The sequence below is a fragment of the Sminthopsis crassicaudata genome, chromosome 4 (assembly GCF_048593235.1).
Source record: "Sminthopsis crassicaudata isolate SCR6 chromosome 4, ASM4859323v1, whole genome shotgun sequence".
Lineage (NCBI taxonomy): Eukaryota > Metazoa > Chordata > Mammalia > Dasyuromorphia > Dasyuridae > Sminthopsis > Sminthopsis crassicaudata.
In genome coordinates this window covers 475,634,335-475,656,062 of record NC_133620.1, presented here as the reverse complement: position 1 = coordinate 475,656,062, position 21,728 = coordinate 475,634,335, and the positions used below count along the sequence as shown (strand labels likewise).

Here is a 21,728-nt window from a genome sequence, read left to right as displayed (position 1 = left end):
TGCATGGAATTGTGACCTGGCTCTCAGGCAGGGCTTTGAATGTCAGGCTCAAACTTCTGAACCCCAGAAGGGGGAAAGAGCCAAACTGCTGAACAGCAGGGAGGGCCCAGCTGAAAGTGATGAACTCGAATTCCTTGCCTGGGAAAGTACTTTTTGTGACATTTTCCAGTGGAGCCGAGCGGCCCAGAGAGAAGCCTATTGGTCGGTGTTAGCCACTGTGGAAGTTTGAGAGCACAGGGACGTGTTCTCCAGAGAGGAGGGAAAGTCTGGGCCTGGAGGCAAGGAAAGCTGGCTTGTTAGAGATGGCTGGAGGACACGGGGCTGAGACCGAGTGTGAGGGAGGCAGAGAAACCCATGACAAAAGAAGTCCAGATCTGGACCCAGGCTTCAGTCCCCAAGGAGGATGGGCGCAGGGAACATCTGGGGATTCTAAGGATGATAGGAAAGGAGGCCTAGTCATTATGTGCGGCGGGCCCCTGGCCCAGGTGCTGATCTGGAGTGGGGGAAGGGTTTGCTGGGGCCCATGGATTTACAGACTGGAGGCCGGGGCGGCTCCTATTTGCCTGTTCACATTTACTTTTACCCTTTTATTTTGGACATGCACATGGACGGGCGGAGAACAGATTGAGTCTGGAAGGTTGATGTGTCACGTTACTCTTTAAGATTCTCTATTAAACCTAGTCCTGCCCTGCTTGTCCCTAACACCCCTTCCCTCTGCAGCTTTCCTGCGTTCTTTGTCTCTTCAGTGTCGCCGCCTCCTTTCCAGATCGGGGCTTTTCTGACTCTCAGAAGCAGGAACAGGAGCAGAGGGACTCCCACTCTTAGAGGCTTGGGGCGCCGAGGGAAGTCCAGGGGCCTCTAGAACCGCTCCAGATGCAGGGTAGAATGATCTTTCTGAGGGAAGAATTGAGCGCCCCCAAGCATTTATTAGATGTCTGCTGCCTGCTAGCCATTGCTGTGGGTGATAAAGAGAAAAAAAACAGGCAATGGTGCTGGACCTCTGGGTGCTTCCGGGCTGACCTCTGGGTGCTCCCGGGCCGACCTCTGGGTGCTCCCGTACTGGCCTGTGGATATTTCTGTGCTAATTTTCTGGGTGTCCATCCCGACCTCTGGGTGCTTCCATACTGACCTCTGGGTGTTTCCAGGCTAACCTCTAGGTGCTTCCATACTGACCTCTGGGTGCTTCCAGGCTAACCTCTGGGTGCTCCCATATTGGCCTGTGGGTGCTTCTGTGCTGACCTCTGGGTGTTCCCGTACTGACCTCTGGGTGCTCCCGTACTGACCTCTGGTGCTCCCGTACTGGCCTGTGGGTATTTCTGTGCTGACTTTCTGGGCGCTTCCATTGTGGCAGACAGGCTTGGGGACTTGGGTTGGACATTAATCTTAGTGGCCCAGAGCAGGACTCTTACACATTTTACATTACAAATGACAAAATGATTAAGTAGCTCCCCTCCCAGGTTTTCTTTATGAGGGACACTGTATTTTCTTTACTGAGCTGGGCAGGAGGACAGTTTTCTGTTTTGCCCTGGGGACCCGCAGGCTCTCCCCCACACTTTAACAGCCCCCGACCTGGCCTGGAACTACAGGAGAAATGACTCGCCCCGCCTCGTGTCATCGTGTCATTGGGCGGACTTGAGACCAGGACCGGGCCTCCCGCCTTGGGGGTGTGCCCACGCGTGTACATGTTTGCACGCGCGTGTGCGTGTCCCCGTCAGACCTCCCACAAAAGCGCTCCCCCTGACCACAACCATCCCGACTTGGGAGAATTCGTCCTGGAGTAGAGCTCCCGCAGCCTCCTTCCCCCTGGGTGGCTCTCAGAGTAGGGGGAGGGGCTCGCCGCTCTGGGGGTCCCGGCCCACGGGGAAGTGAGGGGAGCTGTCGGGAGCCGCTGGGGGGCGCCTTTCTTCGCGCCCCGGGGCAGCTCCTCGGCGCCGGCTAATGGTGCCCTGCGCCTGTTCGGGAGCCGGCAAATGGCCCTCGTGAGGATGGAAAGGCCGCGGAGCAGCACAAAATGCAGGCGAAGGAGAAACCCCGGATTCTCCCGGCTTCCACCCTGACAGTTTAATAACCAGGGTGCCTAATTTTAATCTGCTACGTGGGTGCAGGCTGCTGGCGCGCCGCTGGGCGCCTGGAGGGGGCGGTGACCTTGCAGGCCCCCAGGGGATGCCCTCGGAGGCCCGGGCCAGCGGACCCGCGCTCCTTGCGCTTTGGGGACCGGCCTTGGGCTGCCGGCTCCGGCCCTGAAGCCCCTGCCTGCTTTGGGAGGGAGAAGGGCTGCTCTGGGCCCCTGCCCTCTCCTCCCTTTCCCTCTCCTTCCTCCTCCCCTCCCCTTTTCTCCCCCCCTCCCTCTCCCTCCCTCTCCTTCCCCCTCCCCTCCCTTTTTCTCCTCTCCCTCCCTCTCCTTTCCCCCTCCCCTCCCCTTTTCTCCCCCCCTCCCTCTCCTTCTCCCTCTCCTTCCCCCTCCCTCTCTTCTGCTGCTGCTGCAAGCTCCATTCCCAGCACTTGCATTTCCCGGGGCTCCTCTTGCAGATGCTGCCGAGAACAAAGGGAGGGGTTGCCCGAGAAAGGGCCGCGGACCCTGAGGGGAGTGCCACGGAGTGGTCGGGAAGCCCTGAGGGCAGGGCCCGGGGCGGCAGGTGCTCCTCCCCCCTCCCAGCCGGCCCAGCCCCTGCACCCCCAGCTGGGCTTTTGTTCCTTGCCTTGTTTGTTTATTTTTCATCTCGCCACTTGGAAATGCAGATTTCCTGGCCGGCCCGTGGGCTGCCGGGGGGGGGGGGGGGGGGGGGGGGGGGGGGGCTGTAAGGTGCAGAGGGAGGGGCTGGCTCCCGGTGCCCTCTCCCCCTCCCCCGGGGAGAATGAGAGACTGTGCTTCTGGGAAATGGCTGGGGGGGGGGGTGACTGAGACAGAGAAAGAGATAGAGAGACACACAGAGACAGAGACAGTCAGAAGAGAGAGACAGAGATACATACACACAAAGAAGCAAAGAGACAGAGAAAGAAAGGGAAAAGAAACAAGAGACACATACAAAGACGGATAGAGAAAGGGATAAAAACACACAGAAACAGAGAAAGAGGCACAGAAAGAGGCAGAGACTTAGAGAAAGATACACACACAGACAGTAAGAGAAAATACACACACACACACACACACACACACACACACACCAACAAGAGACAGAAACTGAGAGAAAAAAACAGACACAGAAACAAAGAGCTCCCCAGCCTGTGCGGGTGTAGATTTCTCTAAGTCAGCACAATCTGCATCCAGCTCCGGAGCCGGGGCTCACTACTGTTTGAGTCTTAGGGTTTCAGATGCTTGGGAAGGAGCGCAGGGTGATAGAGGGAGAGGGGGCCCGTCCCAGCAGGCAGGGGCTACTCCGGGAGGGCCCATCTTTGTCTGGGGGGTGTGGGGGGTGGCTGAGCCCAGTGGGAAGCCCCTTCTCAGGTGGGCTCCCTGTCTGCCCTGTTGCTGAACCTGAACCTGCTCTGGAGGCTGCTCTTGGTGGCCAGTAAGCTCCTGAGGGGAGAGTCTGGAGGTGACTTCTGACACACTCTCTTCCTGCCTGCATCTTGCCCCTCCTTCCCTCTCTCCCTCTCTCTTACTCCCTCCTTCCCTTCTTCCTCTCTCCTTTCCCCCTCTCCCTCCCTCCTTCCCCTCTCTCCCTCCCTCCTTCCCTCCCCTCCTCCTTCCTTCCCCTCTCTCCCTCCCTCCCTCCTTCCCCTCTCTCCCTCCCTTCTTCCCTCCCCTCCTCCCTCCTTCCCCTCTCTCCCTCCCTCCCTCCTTCCCTCCCCTCCTCCCCCCCCCCCCACGGGAGAACTTTTTGTTCTGGCTTTTTACAAGTACGCATTTCCCCTTGAGTAACTGGTTGTGATCCCTGGAGCAGGCGTGGTCCTTGGACAAAGGGGAGGGCAGCCTAGGGGATGGCCCCCCTGGCAGCTGAACTGAGGGTTCTGGGTAATGCTGATGACTCCCTCCCTCCCCTCCCCAGGACTCTTCAGCCAGGGCACACGTGCGTGTGCGTCTGGCTCCTCCAGGCTTCTCAGCCTCTCGGAGATCTCCTTTCCTATTGGCCGAGTGGGCTGCGTCCAGGCTAGGGATGGGGAGCTGGGAGGGCGGGCCCTCGGAGGCCATTGTGCCCAGGCCCTTTTTACAGTGGAGGAAACTGAGTCTTCAGCCCCTTGACCTCGTGTCCGGGCAGGAAGCCTCTGACCCAAGGGGGTGAGGACCTAATGAAAGTCTGTAAGGCCAGTAGCTGTTGTTGATTGCTGTTGTTTCGGGGTTCCAGAGCTTGGGCTCCTGGGGTGATTTCAGGGTGGGGGGGCCTCTGTGAGAAACATCAGCAGGGAAGCTTTGCCCTTTTCTCGCAGCCTCAGTTTCCTTCTCCGCCTCGGGCTGCCCGCTGAGTCCCAGAGAGAGCCTCCGTCAGTGGGCTCCTCCGAGGGGGAGGAAGGCGGAGCCTCCAGAACGGGGACTTGGGCCCTTGGCCCCAGACTGCAAATCTGGGGCTCTGAGGTGACCGCCCAGAGGTCCCAGCGCCCAGCTAGAGCCCCTGGGCTTGGGGGGTGACTTCTGGGGCGCGAGAGCCTGACGTGCTTCCAATGTCACTCCTTTAAGCCCCTTGGGTCCCTGCTGCCTTTTTGTTTCCAAGGTCCATGTGCCCATGTCCAGCCGCCACCCCTTTGTCCCGGGGGCACTCTGCCTCCTGATCTCTCCATTTCTTCCCCCTCCCCCTCGTAATTTGCCTTCTCCAAGCTTTGTATTTCCCTGTTCTTTTAGGGGGTGCTTCCCCCTCACCCCCAAATGTCAGCAAGCTTCCTAAGAGCAGGGACTGCGCAGGCTCTTGTCCTTCTCTCCCCATTTCAGTTAGAGGAGTGACCGGCAAGGGGCCTTTTCCCTTCCAAGTTCATGGACTCCTTGGATCTATCTGTGGGGCCCCAGCCCAGAATCACTGCCCTGATTCCCCAGTGACTGCGGCCCTTCACCCGCTCTCTGTGAAAGACTGAAGATTCTCCCCAAGGTAGAGCGAGAGAGCTTCAGCTCCCAGGAGGCCGGGCCAAGGCTTCCGAGCTCTGTGAGCGCCCGCAGGCTTCAACACCAAGTGAGCCTAAGCAAGTGGCCTCTGCCTCGGCCTCCATAAGCGAGTGGCCTCTGCCTCGGCCTCCATAAGCGAGTGGCCTCTGCCTCGGCCTCCATAAGCGAGTGGCCTCTGCCTCGGCCTCCATAAGCGTGCTGGCCTCTGGTTTGACCTCCCTTACAGCCCTGGCCTCTCTGGCTCCGGCTCCCTCTGTGTGCTGGCTTCTGGCTGGGGCCTCCATAAGTTCCCTGAGGCTCAGCCTCTCTCTGACTTTCCAAATAGAGTAGAGGGCTGCCTCAGAGGCAGGATTACAAACAGCTCTCTACAAATGGAAGGCCCTAGGCCCAGGCCTCCGAGGTCCCCCTGTAGGCCAGAATAGCGCCCCTTCTCCCAGAGCTGGCGTGTGCAGGGAGCAACTTCTGGGCTTGCAAACTCGTCTCAGGAGGCTGTGTAGCTGGAGGAGCCTCTGGGGGTGCCCTGTCCCCCAAGTCAGACTGACCATTCTGAATCTCTGATTCCAGGAGTGACCGTGGGGGTGGGACAGTCTATGAAGGTGCCTTGTGTGTCTTCAGAGAGCCAGGACCATTTACAGTCTGGATTACCTGGTGCCTGCTTTTAACTGCTCTGATAATTGGGTGTGAAACAAGGCTGAACTGTGACCCCCCCCCAGCCTCCAGGCAGCCCGAGGGTGATCTCTGTGGCGTCCTGTGCCCCAAGGAGAGAAACCTGTGGAGAAGTCTGGAGGGGAGCAAAGCCTGTCTGAGTCAGCAATGCTGCTGCAGCTCCACTGTGGCTGACAGCTTGTTGGCTTGCTGGAAGATGGACTTGCTGTTGTGGGCTGGGAGCCCTCGGGTCAGCGACTTGCCCAGGGGGCCTATGGGACATTGTTTCCTGGCTTAGGGCTCGGCCTTCTCTGTCCTCTCAGATGGGGCAGCCAGGCTGGTGGAAGGGGGGGAGGGGCTGGGATGCTTGGCAGAAACACAAACCAAAGAAAGGCCTGTTGCTTCCTCCTGCCTGGGCCACCTGGCCCCTCCCTCAGCCCCTTGCTCTCTTTACCGAGGGGGCCTACTTCCCCTCAGTGCATGTGCAGAGGAATGGAGCTCTGGGCCGGCTCCCCCTTGCTCTCCTTCCACCCGTCCTCTCTGCTCTTTCGTGGCTTTCCTGTAGGTGTTTCCCAACTCCATCTTCCTTTCTACAAATCAATTTGAATGAACTTATAGAAACCTACACTAATGTACCCAGCTTTTGACAGACCTCGGGGGTTTAGGAGAGTGCTAGGCTGGCTCTGGGGCGCCAAGCCAGGCTGGAAGACTCACTTTGTGCCTTCAAATCCGACCTCAGAGGTGTCCTGGCCATGTGATCCTGGCCAAGTCACTTCACCCTGTGTACCTTGGCTTCCTTATCTGTAAAACGATCTGGAAAAGGGAATGGCCACTTACTCCAGTGTCTCTGCCAACAAAGTCCCACGTAGGGTCACCGGGGGGCCGGATGTGGCTGAAAATAACTGAATCACCATCATCATCATCACCCCCTCCCCCAAGTGTTCCTCCAGGCCAGGAACTGATTTTTCTGGTTTATTTCTTGTTTTTGCCTTGATATCCCCTGGTCCAACATGGCACCTTAATTATCCACTGAACTGGAGTCTGATTATAATTTACAAAGTGCCACTGAATGAATTTGTGTACATCACCCATTGTCATGATATAATTAGTACATGTCCCACGTCTACACACGCGCACACACTCACACGTGGACGTGATGCTCTTAGGGAAGAGTCCAAGGAGTGACTGCCATCGCTGGTTAAGATTCCCGTGGAATCCTGCTGGGTGACCCGCAGAGCATTCCACCCGTGGCTTGGGAAGGAACGGGCCGCTTCCCCCCAATCTGCCGACCGTGAGCTCTCTCCCTCGAGGTTTGGGGTAGAGAGGTAGTGCCGTGGTTAGAGGGCCCAGCTTGGAGCCGAGACCCGAGTTCAGATGTGGCCACGGATGCTCCCTAGCTGGGTGACCCTGGGCAAATGACTTCTGCCTCAGTTTCCTCGGCTGGAAAATGGGAATCATAGCAGCACTTCCCCCGCCCCCCTCCCCCAGGCTGCTCTGAGCATCAAACGAATGAATAATTGTGAAGTTCTTAACACAGTTCCTGGCCCTTAGTAGGCTCTTGTTAGCATCACCAGCAGCATTCTGGGATTGAGCTGGGCCCCCAACTTGTCAATTCTGCCTTCAGTGAGTAGGAGTAACGACTGCCCAGGTTTCCCTTGGCAGAATTTCACTTCACCCTTTGACCATTGCTTGGGTGCAGCCCTTGAACCTCTGTGTTCTTTATATTTCAGATATTCCTTTTTTGTTGTTGTTGTTCTTTTTAATCTAAGAGCTTTTAATGGAGTATTTTTTTTCTTTTCTTTTTCTTTTTCTTTTTTTTTTTTGCTGAGGCAATTGGGGTTAAGTGACTTGCCCAGGGTCACACTGGCTCCCTAGCCTGGGTGGCCAAGCCAAGATGGGTAGACAAAAGAGGTAAGGATTTCCGTAGTGAACACGTGGGTCTTCTGACCAGGTGTTCACTCGGGAACCAACAAGTCAGGGCATCAGTCAGGGCATCATGTGAGTAGGTATAATAAAGACTTTTAAGATTACACGTGGTTGTTCTTGAGTGCGCTACCGGTTATTAAGCTATAGATTCAAGAGATTGTGGCCAGAGACCTTTGAAGGCCTCAGAGGAGGCGAGCCGGGTAGAGTTCACACTGCAGAGGACAGTGGTCAAAGGTGCTCTGGTGGGCCTAGGACAGACTAGTAATTGTAACTGCCAGGGAGAGTCACACTTGAACTCAGATCCTCCAGACTTCAGGGCTCGGCTCTACCCACTGCGCCACCTAGCGGCCCCTTTTGGATGGAGTTTTTAATTTGAAGTTGTCAGATCCTGTCTTCTCAGCCTCTGTCCCCGCTCCTCCCCCCCAACGTTGTTCCTGCTCACGTTCTGGCTCACGGCCCACAGGCCCAGAGCATCGCTTGGTGGTGTTCTTTTTCCTGATTTTGCCCGCTCTCCGTGGGTTCCATGGGCCGTCTCTGAATGATTCCAGTCTGCGTTCTCTGAGGACTTGACCAGTTTTTCAGGTTCTTGATCATTTGCATTTTTTCTCCAGAGAACAACCCGTCCTGACTCTGACGCATCCTGCCGCTCTCAGGGCTGCGCCTCGGCGTTGTGATCGCCTGGGGGGAGCAGCCAAGGTGAGGGTCCCGGTGCCACCCTGGGCCGCCAGAAGCCGGAGTGGCCAGATGTGTCGTGGTGCAGCAGAAAAACAAAGAGAGCCGCAGGGCTCAGAGAGAGATGGAGCCGGCAGGGCCGAGCGGAGCCCCTCTCCAAGCTCCCCGAGCCTGGTCCGGTGCGCCTGGTGGGAACCTGCGGCCTCCCCAGGAGGAGGGGGCCTTTGGGACCACCCTGCTGGGCTCGCTGACTACCTGGGGAGATTCCTGTCCCTTTGGTTCAGTTTTTGATGGAATTCTCACGGGATCAGTCTTCTCGTCTTTCTCCGAACTTTGGGGACGGCTCTGGACATGAGCGGTCAGCCTGTAATCGGCCCGGCGTTTCTTCTGTTGAATAATCTTTGACACTTTTCCTTTCCTTAGTGGCCTTTGGTGCCTTGAGACCTAGTAGTCCTGGCTTCATACCTGGGCTCTGGAGGCTCGTCTGTGGAGAAGCGGGGGCAGGTGCCAAGGGGGTGGAGGGCCCAGGAGGACGAGGTCCTCGAGGGCCAGAGGCTACCAGCCAATGGCCGCACCCTAGCTCGCGTCCTTCCGGGTTATGCTGATGGGGTCCTGGGGACCCCAGCTTTGCTCTCAGCTCCCAGCTCGAGACTAGGGATGGTTCTCACCAGCCTCGGTCAGAGGCCCAAGGGCCTCAGGGGTTTCTGAAGGTCCTGCTTGGGACAGACCGAGTGTGGGGACGGCGGGGGGCTGGCAGACCCGGCAGGTGCACGTACAGCCGCCCTCTGCGGCGGGCTCTCGGACTACCGCGGTCTCCCCCATTGGTTCATTGCTTGAAGGCTTTCTCAAGTGGATTCCCGACCTCCTTTGGTCCTCTGAGAAATAAGCAGGTAGAGGCTCAGAGGGGGTGAGTCTGGGGGTCCCCCACAGTGGCCCCAGAGGAGGGAAGGCTCCATGACCCTCACGCTCTGATGGGGGGAGCGGTGCGGAGAACTCAACTAGAGTGGGAAGCCGTGGCAGGCCAGGCCCAGGGAGTGAGCTGTGACGGCCCCGCTCTGGGCCCGGGCTCCCCGGTCTAAGACGGACGCAGGCCCCTCCTCAGTTTCCTCCTCTGTATGAGGGGGAGAACCAGCATGCTTTCCTGCCCAGTGAACCGAGCTTTGGGGGCTTGCAGACTTTGTGGCCCTCCGCCCCAAACGTCCAGGGGAGCCGGCCTTGGCCCGGGCCCACAGGGGTGGGCGGCTGGTGCTGCCTTCCCTCCAGGCCTTCCCTTTCTGTCCAGGCGAACCCCAAAGGTGGCAGCTCCTGGTTCTTGTGGGAGGGGAGGGAGGGTGGGTTTTCAGAGTTGGGCTTTTCCTGGGCTTTGGGGCGGGGATTTGGGAGACAACACCGGTCTGGGGAGGCAGCGTCCTGCAGCCCCTTCCTCCGCCCATCGTTGGCTCTCCTTCTGGGCTGGTTTTCTGCAAATGCGTAGGACTGGACGGGTGGGGAGAGCGCGGTCCCTACTGACCCTTCCTGTTCAGGACAGGAAGCTGGGGAGTGACCTTGGCTCGCTCGTTCAGCCGGTGGGGAAGCGCGTCCCCGGCCTGCCCCGCTGGGTCCCTCAAGACTCAGGAGGGGGATAGGAGGGGTGGGACTACTTGTTGGCTTTGGGGGTGGCCTGGAGTGGGGCTCTGGGGGGCCCAGCCCCTCACTCACAGTTTCCTCCTTTGTACAACGTTGGGTCTCCAGGATGTCCTGTCCAGTCTTCCTTGTGCCTCTCCCTTAGCTCCTGACCCCCTCTGGGCAGCAATTCTTTGGGGCCCTGGGGGGCAGGAGGGCCCAGGGATGGCGGGAGAGAGGGAAGGCAGGGAGCTGGGCTCGGGCCTCTGCCTTTCGGCGGACGGGGCAGGGGGAGCTCTCTGGCCCTGGAGGTGGGTGAGGGGAGCTGGGGAGGCGGCTTCCCGGCTAGGCCTGGCTGGGCTTGACTCCGTGCCAGTTCCTAGTGAAGTTCCCAGCATCCAGCCAGGCTCAGGAGGGTTTTCAGAGGCTTTTACGGCCCGGAGGCTGTTCTTCCCCTTCCTGCTCTCCCTGGGGGAGGCAGCGGCTTCTGTTCTCCCTTTAATGGACCGGGCCAGCGGCCTTACCCAGGCTTTCCCAGCATGCAGCTCCCACGAAAGACGGTTCTTGCCGCATTCCCCGTTAGCCCCGGGCCTCCGTCTCCGGCCTTGTGGGGGGGTCCAGCCGGAAGGGCCCGGGGTCCGGGGAGCTCAGCTTGCAGACGGGGAGGCCGAGGTGCCTCCAGCGGGGGGTGGCGGGAGTGCGGCAGTTTGCACACGGGTTGCCGGAGCCCAGAGCCAGGGCCGTTTTCACCTCCCTCGAGGGCGGCTGGGAGTCACCGGTACCCCCAGAGTTCACCTCCCAGGCCGCTCCTGGCTTCTCGTGTGTCCGGCGCTCCCCCTGTTCCAGCCACCTTGGCGTGGAGTTTTATGGAGGCCCTGAGTCCGGATTCGTGGGGGGCGCCCAGAGACCCTGCATGAGGGCCACGCGCTCCACGTGCCAGCGTATCGACCTTTATTTAGCTGCGGCACGTGACTCAGCCCATTAGACGCGGAAGGCAAAATCTCACACGGGGAGGGATTTGTGTCCTCCAGTGTATGTGGCTGCTTGCTGTGCTGTGTCGGCTGACTGCTGGGCCTGCCCTCTGACCTCCCAGGGCTCCATGCCCTCTGACCTCCCGGGGCTCCGTCCCCTTGAGCGTCTTTGGGACCGTCAGCACAGCAGAGCAGTGTGTGTGTGTGTGTGTGTGTGTGTGTGTGTGTGTGTGTGGTGTATGCTGCCCTTGGACACTTGTGCCGGCTCTTGTGCCAGGAAGGCCGTGGCCCCCGGGCCCCCCGGCCTCCAGGCAGCTGCTCTGGGCGGCAGCTCTGCGGCAGGTGGGCTTTTGCTGGCGAGGGGGCAGGCTCTGGTCCCAGACACAGAATTCTCCTCTCGTGGCTCAATTTCCTTTGGAGGCTCAGCACGGGCTGGCGGCCCCTCTGGCCCTCTCTGGGGGGGCCTAAAGAGCCTTTGGCCCCACCCCCTTGTTCCGAGGGGAGGGTCTCGGCCCCAAGGGTCGCATTAACAGCAAAGCCGGGTGTGGCGCCCGGAGTCTCCCGGGCGGGAAGTGGAGGGACCGCTCGTCCGTCTGTGGGCTGCCTTCCATGCCTTCCCTCCATGCTCAGTGGGCAAATTAGCTTTGATGGGGGGTCGGGTAATTAGGGGTTTGTGGCAGTTCAGATTTGGGGGAGTCTGAAGTTACCTTCACGGACAAAGCGACAGAAGAGGTCAGGAGCTCCCAGCGTGCGAGGCCCCTCTAGCGCTGTGACGAGGCCTTGGGGACCGGGCCGGGTCTGCGGTGTGCCGGTGGCTCGGCCCCAGCAGTTGGAGGGAGGACTGGGCCCTGGTTTTTCCACCTTCGGGCCCGCGCTCCGGCCGCTGCCGTGGGGAGATGTCCCGAAGTCCATGGGCGCCGTGCAGACCTTTCCGAGAGGGCCGAGTCCCTGCGACGGCTCCTTATTTCCTGGGCGACCTCCTCGGGAGCTCCTCGAGCCCGGAAGTGGGAAGCGGCGCCCAGGGCGGGTCCAGGGCCTGGAGCGTGACGTTCTTGGAACCGGCGTTGTTCGGTGGGCACGGGGCGCCACTGATGCAAGCCACGCGGGGCGTAACGGGGGCTCTGTCCTTCAAAAAGCGCTCGGTCTCCCTTTTTAATGAAGTGAGTAACAGTGATGCCCTGCCTCCTGCCCTGAGTGACCCAAGGTGTGCCAGGGACCACACAGCGGGGCCCTGCTCGTGGTGGCCAAGGGCACCAGCTCCGCGGAGGTGCTCGGGCACAGCCGGACAGACGGGGCGCTGTCCTTGCCCGCCTGCCTGCGGGTGCTGCTGAGCCACCCTGCTGTTGCCCCTGCCTGGGGCTCCCCCAGAAAGAAAAGACAGAGAAGGAGAGGAGGGAGGGAGGGAGAGAAGGGAGAGAAATGGGGGAGGGAGGGAGGGGAAAGAAGGGGGAAGAGAGGGAGGGAGGGAGACAGAGCGGCCAACGGGAGGCAGCTCAGTTTGTCGAGGACCCCGAGTCCCTGCTCTGAGGTGGGGCTGAAGGGGCCTGAGGCTGGTTTCCCTGGAAAAGGTCTGTGTCCACAACGGGGCCTTCCCTGCTGCCAGAGGGGGCAGGGCTGGTTGTGTGGGCAGCGTGGGCGGAAGGTGGAAGGGTGGTGGGGTGGGCAGCTTGCCAGGAATTGTCCCCAGGAGTCTCTGGCTCTTCTCGGTCAGGGTGGGATGTCTGACCCCCGCGGGCTGAGGAAGCCTGAGGCCTGGCCCCGGGGCTGGCGCTGCTTCCAAGAAGCCGGGAGCCTCCGTTCCGAGTGGGTGGTCTGGCTTGGGGGTAACGACGTGGGGAATGACCCGTGTCAAGCCTCGAGCTCCTGGGGATCCCCCAGTCGTGCTGAGGTCCGTTGACTGAGGGGTTCTGGTCCTGGTTCCTGCCAGCCCTGTCCAGGGTGCTGCCCTCTTCCTGCCCGGAAGCAGCAGCAGCAGGGAGGAGTGAGGATGGACTTCTGGGGCCTGGAGAGGGCCGCTGCCATCTTAGCGGGCGAGCTCCCATCCCTCCCGGGCCTCCTTTCTCCTCTGTTTTCCCCTTTATAGAAAAAGGGCAGCAGAGCGAGAGTGGAAGAGCCGCTTCCTTCTGGGGCCTCGGACTTCTGGCCCTGCCGGGGTCTCCCTGCGGCCCCCCACGTACCACACCCCTGGGCTTGGCCCGGATCCTCGGCCCCGAAGCCCTCCGGGCCGTCGTCACAGGCCCAGCTGCCGTAGCCCCCCCGGGGCCGCCCGTCTGCGCCCCCTCCTTAGCTTGAGCTTCTTGTGCCCTCCAGCTCGTGACTCAGCTCTGCCTTTTATCGTCAGAAATCCTTCCTTTGGTCCCGTCCTCACGTCCTAAAACAAAGTCTGGTTTGGGTCAGAAGTCCCTGCGGGCGCCCTCGATGCCAGGCGGAGCAGGCCACAGGAAGGAGGGCGGGGGCACTGAGTCCTGTCACATGGGATCCCTTGAAGGACCTGGAGCCGTTTGGGCCCCATCCTCTCCTTGCCCCCTTGGTCCCCCCATCAGGGATTGTGCGTCCCCGGCCGCCCCATGGTGGGAGGAGAGGCTTCATGGGGGTTGTTGCACAGAGCCGCTGGGGGCCGGGAGGGTCGGCCTTCGGATCTGACGAGCCTGTTTCCTTCCTCCCGCAGGTCCCGATTCTGAAGCCCGCCGCGCCCTCGGTCGCTCCTTCGCCCGCGCTGCTCGCCGGACATGCCCCAGCCCTCCCGCCTGCCCGAGTGTATGTGATGGTGGAGTGCCGGCTGCCCCCGCGGGCTCTGTGATCAGTTCTGAATCGCCTACTGGACCTGCCCCCGCTCGCAATGAGCTCCCAAACCCATCCAGGTAAGCGCCTCCAGGAGCGGCCCGGCTTCGGGCTCCCATGTCACTTGTGGGGGCCGGTGACTGGGGGAGACGGGGGGGGGGGGAGGCTGAAGCTCCTGCGTGGTCCGTCTCTGCCCGGCCGGGCTCCTGGGACGGTTCATGGCACGGCGGCTCCTGGCCGGAGCTGCCGTGACTGATCTGGGTCCCGGTCGTCGGCCCGAAGGCGGCCTTGCTCTGCCACTGGGCTGGCCCGGCCCTTCGCCCCTTTTGAATCACAGACGCCCTGTGAGGCCCCCGTCAGTGCGCCCCGGGCTGGGCACGTTTGGGGAGCGCTTCTGTTCATGGCCTCTTGGCAGATGCAGATTTCCAGGTTCTTGAAGGACTAGGGTTGGGGGGACCTGTGATAGGGAAGTTTCAGAAGGGAGCGGGTCGCACATGGAAAATTTGGCAGCGGTCTCGCTCTCCTCCCCGCAGCGTTGCCGAGGGGACTGTGGGAATCCTCGGCTTTTGTGACCGGAGCACGCGGGCGGCGTCTCTGAAAGCGTGACTCGGTTTCCTGAACGTGAGGCGATTTCTTCTTGTCTTTCTCCTCGGTTTTGGTCCATGTGCGGTGTTTGCTCAAGGGCCTGTCAGTCTGAGCCAAATATGTTTTCCATCCACTTTGTTTTTCACATGTACGTGGTCAGGGCCTCCAGACCCCCTGGCAGGGTGGTAGCTCTTACTGTGAGGACGTCCCCCTGTTCTGGGGTTTCCTGCAGCAAGCACGCCGGGGGGGTGGGGGGCTCAGAGAACTGGAAACACTCACGCGTCATTCGAATTCGGCATGAGGCGTCTCCCGCAACACTGGCGAGTGAGCCCCCGGCGCGGTCTTGTCCAATCGGTGCTTCCCGGCTTAGCGACTAAAGTGAGTCCAGCGCTGCGGGCGCCTCAGAGCCTCGCGTGATTAACGTGCCCGGGAGGAGGCGGGGCCTGCGAGCTGAGGTTTGCCCGGCTGAGTCTCTTGTTGGTCAATGAGGAGAGGGCCCGGCGGTCTCCTCCGGCCATGGGCAAAAAGGGCCCGGGCGAGCGGTCGGCTCCTCTCGCTCTCCCCGCCGACCACAAGCGCGCGCTCCTGAGAAAGTGGGCTCCAGCCGGCTCCTTCCCAGTGGGCGGTTTTCTGGTACTTCTTTCTCTTTGACTTAAACAGACGAGAACGTCCATTAGATAGAGAATAACGGAACCACTTCCTGTCTCCTGGCTTTGGGGTTTCAGTGGGTTTTACTCCAACCTCAGCCATGGCTGAAGAACAAGGCAGTGGTGGAGGAGAGGAGACTTGCCAGCGGGCACCCCCTCGGCCAAGGGAGAGGGACCGATGGAGAACAAAGGCAAAGGAACCGTGGAGAAGGAGCTCACGGGGCCCGAGGAAAAGAAACTGCGGGAGAATGAGCTCACGGGGCCCGAGGAAAAAACTGGGAGAAGGCGCTCGCAGGGCCCGAGGAAAAAACTGGGAGAACGAGCTCACGGGGCCCGAGGAAAAAACTGGGAGAACGAGCTCACGGGGCCCGAGGAAAAAACTGGGAGAAGGCGCTCGCGGGGCCCGAGGAAAAAACTGGGAGAAGGCGCTTGCGGGGCCCGAGGAAAAAACTGGGAGAAGGCGCTTGCGGGGCCCGAGTAAGGAAATAAGCAGACCAAGAACATGCCAGAGAAGGGAACGGTGAAGAGCCCAGCGGGAGGAGGGAAGTGGGCGAGGAGCAGGCTCTTGGACCCAAGAAAAGGAGACTGAGGAAGACCGCGCTCTTCATTTGAGGAGGAGCAGCAGCTCAGAGTGGCTCAGAGCTGCCACTGAAGCGTGGCAGAGGAGGGCTCGGGGCCCCCACATGTGTGCTGGGCCTTAGGGATGAGAACAGAACAACATAAAGGGCCCCTCCGGCCTTCTCGGAACTCTCCCTGAGGCGATCCACCGCCCAGCAGGAGCCCGTGGCTCCAGGGTCGAGGGCGCGCCCTCCGGCCGCTCGGCCGGCACGCCTCTGTGGCGGCTCTCGGGGTCCCTGGGCCAGCCTGGTGAAGGGCCTTTCTGCAGTTAGCTGGGCAGGAGTTTGGAAGGCAGGCGCTCCATCCCCATAGCCTGGTGGGGAGCAGTAAAAGCCCGAGCAGCCTTTGGACTCATCCCCCCGCCCCCCTTTTAGAGATGAGGAAACCGAGGACCCAAGCAGTTAAGTGCGAGTAGCAGAGGTGGGATTAGAACTCAGACCCAGTCACCTCGACCTTCTGCTCTGCCCTTGTCACCTCTGTCCAGGCCGCGGCCAGGGAACGGGCAGTTTTTCCCTTGACCAAGCTGGTCCTGGTCTTCCCGCGGCCTCGGTCCCCCAGCACCCTGCCCCTGGAGCCCGCTCCTCCCCCCCCCCCCCCCCGCAGCTCTCTCAGGGGCTTCCCTCAGAGGAGCCTTGTGGCCTTGGAGGGGCCCGGCCCACAGCCCAGCTGCTGCAGGTGGAGCCGTGACTGCCGCCATTTTGCTGTTGCTTGCGGAAGGGGGGGGCCGGGAGGAGGGGAGCCCCGGGTACCCCCCGCCCCGGTCCTGAATAGGGCAGTGCTCACGGCGGGGCCGTCTTTTGTCGTCCTCCCATTCAGGGCCCAGTTCCCTCTGACGAAGGCCCCGGCCCAGTCCTGCGGAGCCCCTTCAGTCCGGCCGCCCCATTATTCCCCCGCTGGCAGAGCCGGAGCGCCCCGGAGCTGGGTATTGACGGTGCACCTGCGGGTTCTCCCGGGCCGCACAGAAGCAGCTGCTCTGACGGCCGGGAGGGCTCCGCTCTCCCCCCCCATTGTGTGGGTGGCCTTTGTTGCATTTGCATGAGTGAGTGGGGGCCTGGAGCCCCTTCTGGGGCTGCCCGTGGTGCTGCCAATGAAAAGGACTCTTAGAAATGCGTGTGGGAGCCGGGGGAGGGGGCTGCCGCCGGACTTGCTGACGCCCTCGAGGCTGGGGCCTTTTGGAGCTGTGGCTCGTCAGGGTGGGGGAGCCGGTGACTGCAGGGTCTCCTCATCAGTTTGGGTGAGTCGGGCCCCTCGGTTACTTTCCCAGAGAGCCTTGGGGCTCTAAGTGTGGAATCTCTGTGACTCCGGGGCATTGGCAGACGTGAATCTGCCGCATGTGGTGTGAGCACCTCGGGGTCAAGAACGGCTTCCCAGCCCCCTCTTCCCCCTCGCTCCCCTTCCTTCTCTTCCCCCTGAAAATACAGCTGCCATCTCGGCCCGAGCTGCCATCTTGATTTCTCTGTGCTTAGCGAGTGAACTCCTGGAGGGCCTGGAGAGCGCGCTGGCTTCGGGGCGGCGGCTCCTAGTGTTTGCACGACTTCCTCTCCATGCTCCCGGCTGAGGGTCTTCGGGATCATTAGCCGCCGGTCGCTGCGACTTGGAAAGCCCAATCCTGTAGTCTATCCGGCGTTCTTACCCAGTGGAGCAATGGCGGACGGGCGGCTTCGGATCCTCGAGCTGTGGACCGACGGGTCTCCTCGGCACCGGGTTAGTCAGAGCGGCGGCCCTCGGGATCGCTCAGAGCAGGCTTCAGACAAGTTCGGACGAACCTTTGAGTGGTTGGTTGGGTTTGTCAAGAGGCCTGAGGAGCGCTCTAGCCCTGAACCCGAGGGCTTGGAACTCAGGGAGGGTCCCTGCCCCAGATGACCGTCAGCGCCTTGGCTTGTTGTGTGGAAAGCCCGTCTCCTTCTGCCGGACCCCTGAGGACGGACGGAGCTGCGCCGGTGGCAGAGGGGGAGAGGGCCGAGAGAGGAGTGATTCATTCAGAGCCGAAGTGGGCCGCCCGGAAGACTGGACAACCCAGTTCAAGGGGAAAGGACCCCTTCCCTGCTCGGAGAGTCCCGGGATCGGCTACAGGAGGAGGTAACTGAGCCGCCGTCACGGAGTCTCTGGCCTGGGAAGGTGGATCGAGCCCAGCAAGCTGTAAGTGTGTGAGGAAAACGTCCCATCAGGCCCCAGGGGCTCCGCGACAGAAGAGATCGGGCTCCAGGCGCTTCCTCTGTACAGACACTTGGGGTCAGCCCAGGAGGCGCGGGGGAGGAAGTGCCAGAAAGCTGATGGGTTCGGCGAGGTCCCGGCCGCTCAATCGGAGGGGAGGAAGCATTGAGGGAAACACGGACCCCGACGGATCCGGAGCATTTTGGCCGCGATCCGCGGGGCGGGGTTTCCTCCTGAGTGCTGCGCTTTGGCCGGGAGCCTTCACCTAGGACAGCGACAGAAGCAGCAGGGCCGGCTTGGGAGCTGGGACGAGCCGGGCTGAGCTCTGGGCCTCGGCCGGGGCCGGGAGGTCCCTTCGCCACGAGCTGCTGGTCTGCAGCTGTGCCATGGCAGACCGGTCTTCTGAGCAGAAGGGCGAGCTTCTGCAGGGCGGGCGCCCGGCCCGGCCACAGGGTGGGAGGTGGATCGATCCCAGGGCACGCGGCTTAGACTCGAGTCTGTTGTTCCTCAGAGCCTGTCCCGACGGGCATTCCCCGTGTCAGCCACCAGTGCCAGCCGAGGGAGTGGCTTTTTGTGTTCTGCTTTCCCTCAGTCCTGTGCCCGGCCTCCTGATCCCTCTGGCCCTGTTGGTCTCTCAGACCCCCGGCTTTGTCTGATTCTCGGGCCTTCGCCCCTGTCTGTCGGCTCCCCTGGCCCTTCTCCCCCTCCCTCCTCCTTCCTTTCCCTGGTTTTCACCAAGGAGTTTGAGCAGAATATTAAGAGAGGAGCAAAGGCTTCTGGGAGCTGTGATTGCTGGCCCCCCACTCCCCTCTCCCTCCTAAGGGGACCTGCTGCTCAATGGTTCTCTTTCATTAAGTGTACCCCCTCCCCAGGTCCCAGGTTATCCTCGGGTTAACCACTTTTCCTTGCAAGTTTAAAACAAAGCGAAGTGATCATAGAGATCTCAGTGCATAGTCCAGCGTCCTCCCCCATGGCCCACAGGGAAACTGAGTCAGGGGGTATTACGCTTGCTGGAGGTGCTCCAGGAAGGGCCACGGGGGCCCCCGGCCGCTGTGGGCTCTGAGGTGGACGAGGCCGTGCTGTCGGGCGGTCTCAGAGTGGGCAAGGCCTGGCTTGAGCCCCGCTTCCAGCCCCCGCCGGTCTTGCGGCCCTGGTGGGGTCACGTAGCTGATCGTATTGGCCGGCGGCGCCCCTTGCATACAGGAGAAGCCCCCAGCTGCCCCCCAAAGGGGCTCTAACTCTGGGAGAATGACGTGTTCTCGGTGGAGCGGTGACCACAGAAGGCCTTTGGGGAGCGGCTCCATTTTCCAGGCGCTGCTCGTGCCCATGGGAGCCTGGCACCCCAGGCCCTGCATGTGTCAGCCTCGTATTTACAGCCTGAGGCGCCGAGAGGCCGGAGTCCCAGAACTCAAACTGCTGAAAGGAGGATTTGAACTTGGGCCTCCGTGGGCTGTTCCAGGGCTGTGGCCTTCAGCCTCTGCTCCAACTCTGCCCTCCAGGGGCTCCTCCTGGAGCTGGGGCAGGACCCTCTCCCCCGCCTTCCCCCTCTTCTGTAGAATGGAGCAAGCCCAGCTGGACCCCTGGGGAGCACTGACTTCTGGGGCGGAGCATTGACTTTAGGCTTCTAGCCAAGATGCCCCAGAGGGCTTCTGGGTAGAGTGTGTGGAGACCAGCCTCAGGCCTGGCTCTGGGACCTATGATCGCCTTGACCAGCAGCTGGTTTCCTCTGCCTCAGTTTCTTGGCCTGTCAAACATGCAAGTTGACCCGGAGGTGACCTTAGCTCAGGGGAGAATGGGAAAGATGCCGTGCTCCCCTTTTCGCCCCCGGGGAAGCTCCTTCCTTTGGGCGTGGAGCCCTGCTCTCTGGCGGAACCAAGTTTGCTCCCCGGCTCCGGGGCCGCCCGCTCTCCCCGGAATCCCAACTCAAACTGGATTTGCTTTTATGCATTTCTGGAAACAGGTGCAACTCCTGTGGTCCAGCGCAGCTTTGCTGTTGCTGCCTGATGGGAAACGGGTGAAGTGTCCGGGAGGAGTGGGGGGGGGGGACAAAGGGATGGAGGCGGGGCCGCCTTCGAAGCCCCCAGAGGCTGGGCCAGCACCTCATAAAGACAGAGCCGAGAGGAAGAGTGGCGGGGAATGGATTGACCCCAGTGTCCGTGGGCTTCCGTCCTCTGCCCAGGGCCGTCTTGGATGCTCGCTGCCTCTTGTGCAGGTCCCCTGCTGTGATCGTTTCCTGCTGGTCCCTCTGCCTGTGTGCACGTGTGTGTTGCACTTGTGTGGGCCTGTGTGTAGGTGCACATAGTAGGTGAATATGTGTAAGCACATGTGTATTGTACACACAGTAGGTGTCTATGTGTGTGGGCAGTGTGTGCACATGCTTTCTGATGGCATCGTGGTGGGTTCTGGGTCTGTCTCCTCGCCTCTGCTGCCTTCAGTCTGCATCCCTTCCTGGGGCCTTCCCAGGATTCCCCTCTCCGTGACATTCACCGCGTGCCAGCACGCTCCCTCCCGTTCATTTCCGAGCTAGTGGAGGGATCGGCGGCTGCTTGGATTCTGTTCCCCCTAAAAACAAACCTTTTGGCCTTGGTGAGAACTTTGTTCTTATTAAAGACATCCTTGAGGTACGGGCCTGTTAATGGCCAAGCCGTTTGCTGCATTTGTGTAACTACCACTGGCTTTCCCAGGCGGTCGGTCGTCCACATCTGCAGCTCCACCAACAATGCACCAGCGCGCCTCCACCGGGGCTGATTCCCGCCTTTGTGGTCTTGCCAGCGGGCTGCGCGTGAGGAAGACCTCAGGCTTGGCCTGAGCTCCATCCCTCTTCGCCATAATGGGGACCTTCTCTATGGCCGCGAATCCTTGGCACCTTGCACACACGCATACAGGCCCGCACACATGTGCACTCACTATTATACACACCCATAGAAGCACCTACTGTGTGCACAATACACATATACACATGTGTTCACACACATGCACCCGCTATGTGCACACACACAGAGGCACCTACTGTGTGCACAATATACTCACACATGTGCTTACATACCTGCGCCCACTATGTGTACATATATACAGGCCCCCTCACAGGCACCTACTGTGTGCACAATACACACACACACGTGTGGTCACACATATGCACCTACTATGTGCACACACAGAGGCACCTACTGTGTGCACACTATACGCACACGTGCTCACAAACATGCACCCACTATGTGCACACACACATGCACACACACACAGAGGCACCTACTGTGTGCACAATATACTCACACATGTGCTCACAAACATGCACACACACATGCACACACACAGAGGCACCTACTGTGTGCACAATATACTCACACATGTGCTCACAGACATGCACCCTCTATGTGCACACACACATGCACACACACAGAGGCACCTACTGTGTGCACAATATACTCACACATGTGCTTACACACCTGCACCCACTATGTGTACATATATACAGGCCCCCTCACAGGCACCTACTGTGTGCCCAATACACATATACATGCGTACTCACACATATGCACCTACTATGTGCACATACACACAGGCCCCCACACACCTGCACACATGGGTCCTCCCCACGTGCACACTTATACAAACACATTTTGAGAGTTTTGCTCCTTCCTCACTGCGGGGGTCTCGTTTCCGAGGCCTTTGAGAGTTTTTCCCATCCTGCCCCTTGTCTTCTCCCCTTGGCACGTCAGTGCCATCTGTGTGGAGTCTCGGGCTCATGGGGACGCTGTGGCCTCTCTCCCGAGGGCGCACGGTGGGGGTTGGGAGGCCTGGCGCGGGAGGACGTGGCCCGAGTCCCACTGGGCCGCCTTGAGCCCTGTCCCTGGGCTGGGCCTGCACCCAAAGGTGCACGTACAGGGCCTTGCACTCTGCTGAGAGGATGGAGACAAGCCCCCAGATTTGGGGGCAAAGGCCCCCTTCGTGCCGCTTTTACAGGCGGCCTTTGCCCCTGGAGCAGGGGCTCCTCGAGGGTGGGGCCGCCGGCACGTGCAAATCCTGAGCCAGTGCCCGGAGATGATGCAGCTGGGCAGGAGGCCGGTCATAGCAAGCCCCCCTGAAGGGAAGGCT

General features: G+C 60.8%; 1 protein-coding gene across 3 annotated transcripts in view; it reads left to right on the top strand.

The window, feature by feature from the left end:
* Positions 1–21,728, top strand: part of HDAC4 (histone deacetylase 4) — a 126,186-nt gene that overhangs the window by 15,346 nt on the left and 89,112 nt on the right. For all 3 annotated transcript variants that reach the window (XM_074264447.1, XM_074264446.1, XM_074264445.1), the window contains exon 2: positions 13,517–13,709. In XM_074264447.1, coding sequence (XP_074120548.1) covers positions 13,688–13,709 — 22 coding nt within the window. In that variant the 5' untranslated portion in view covers positions 13,517–13,687. The remainder of the gene's footprint in view (positions 1–13,516; positions 13,710–21,728) is intronic.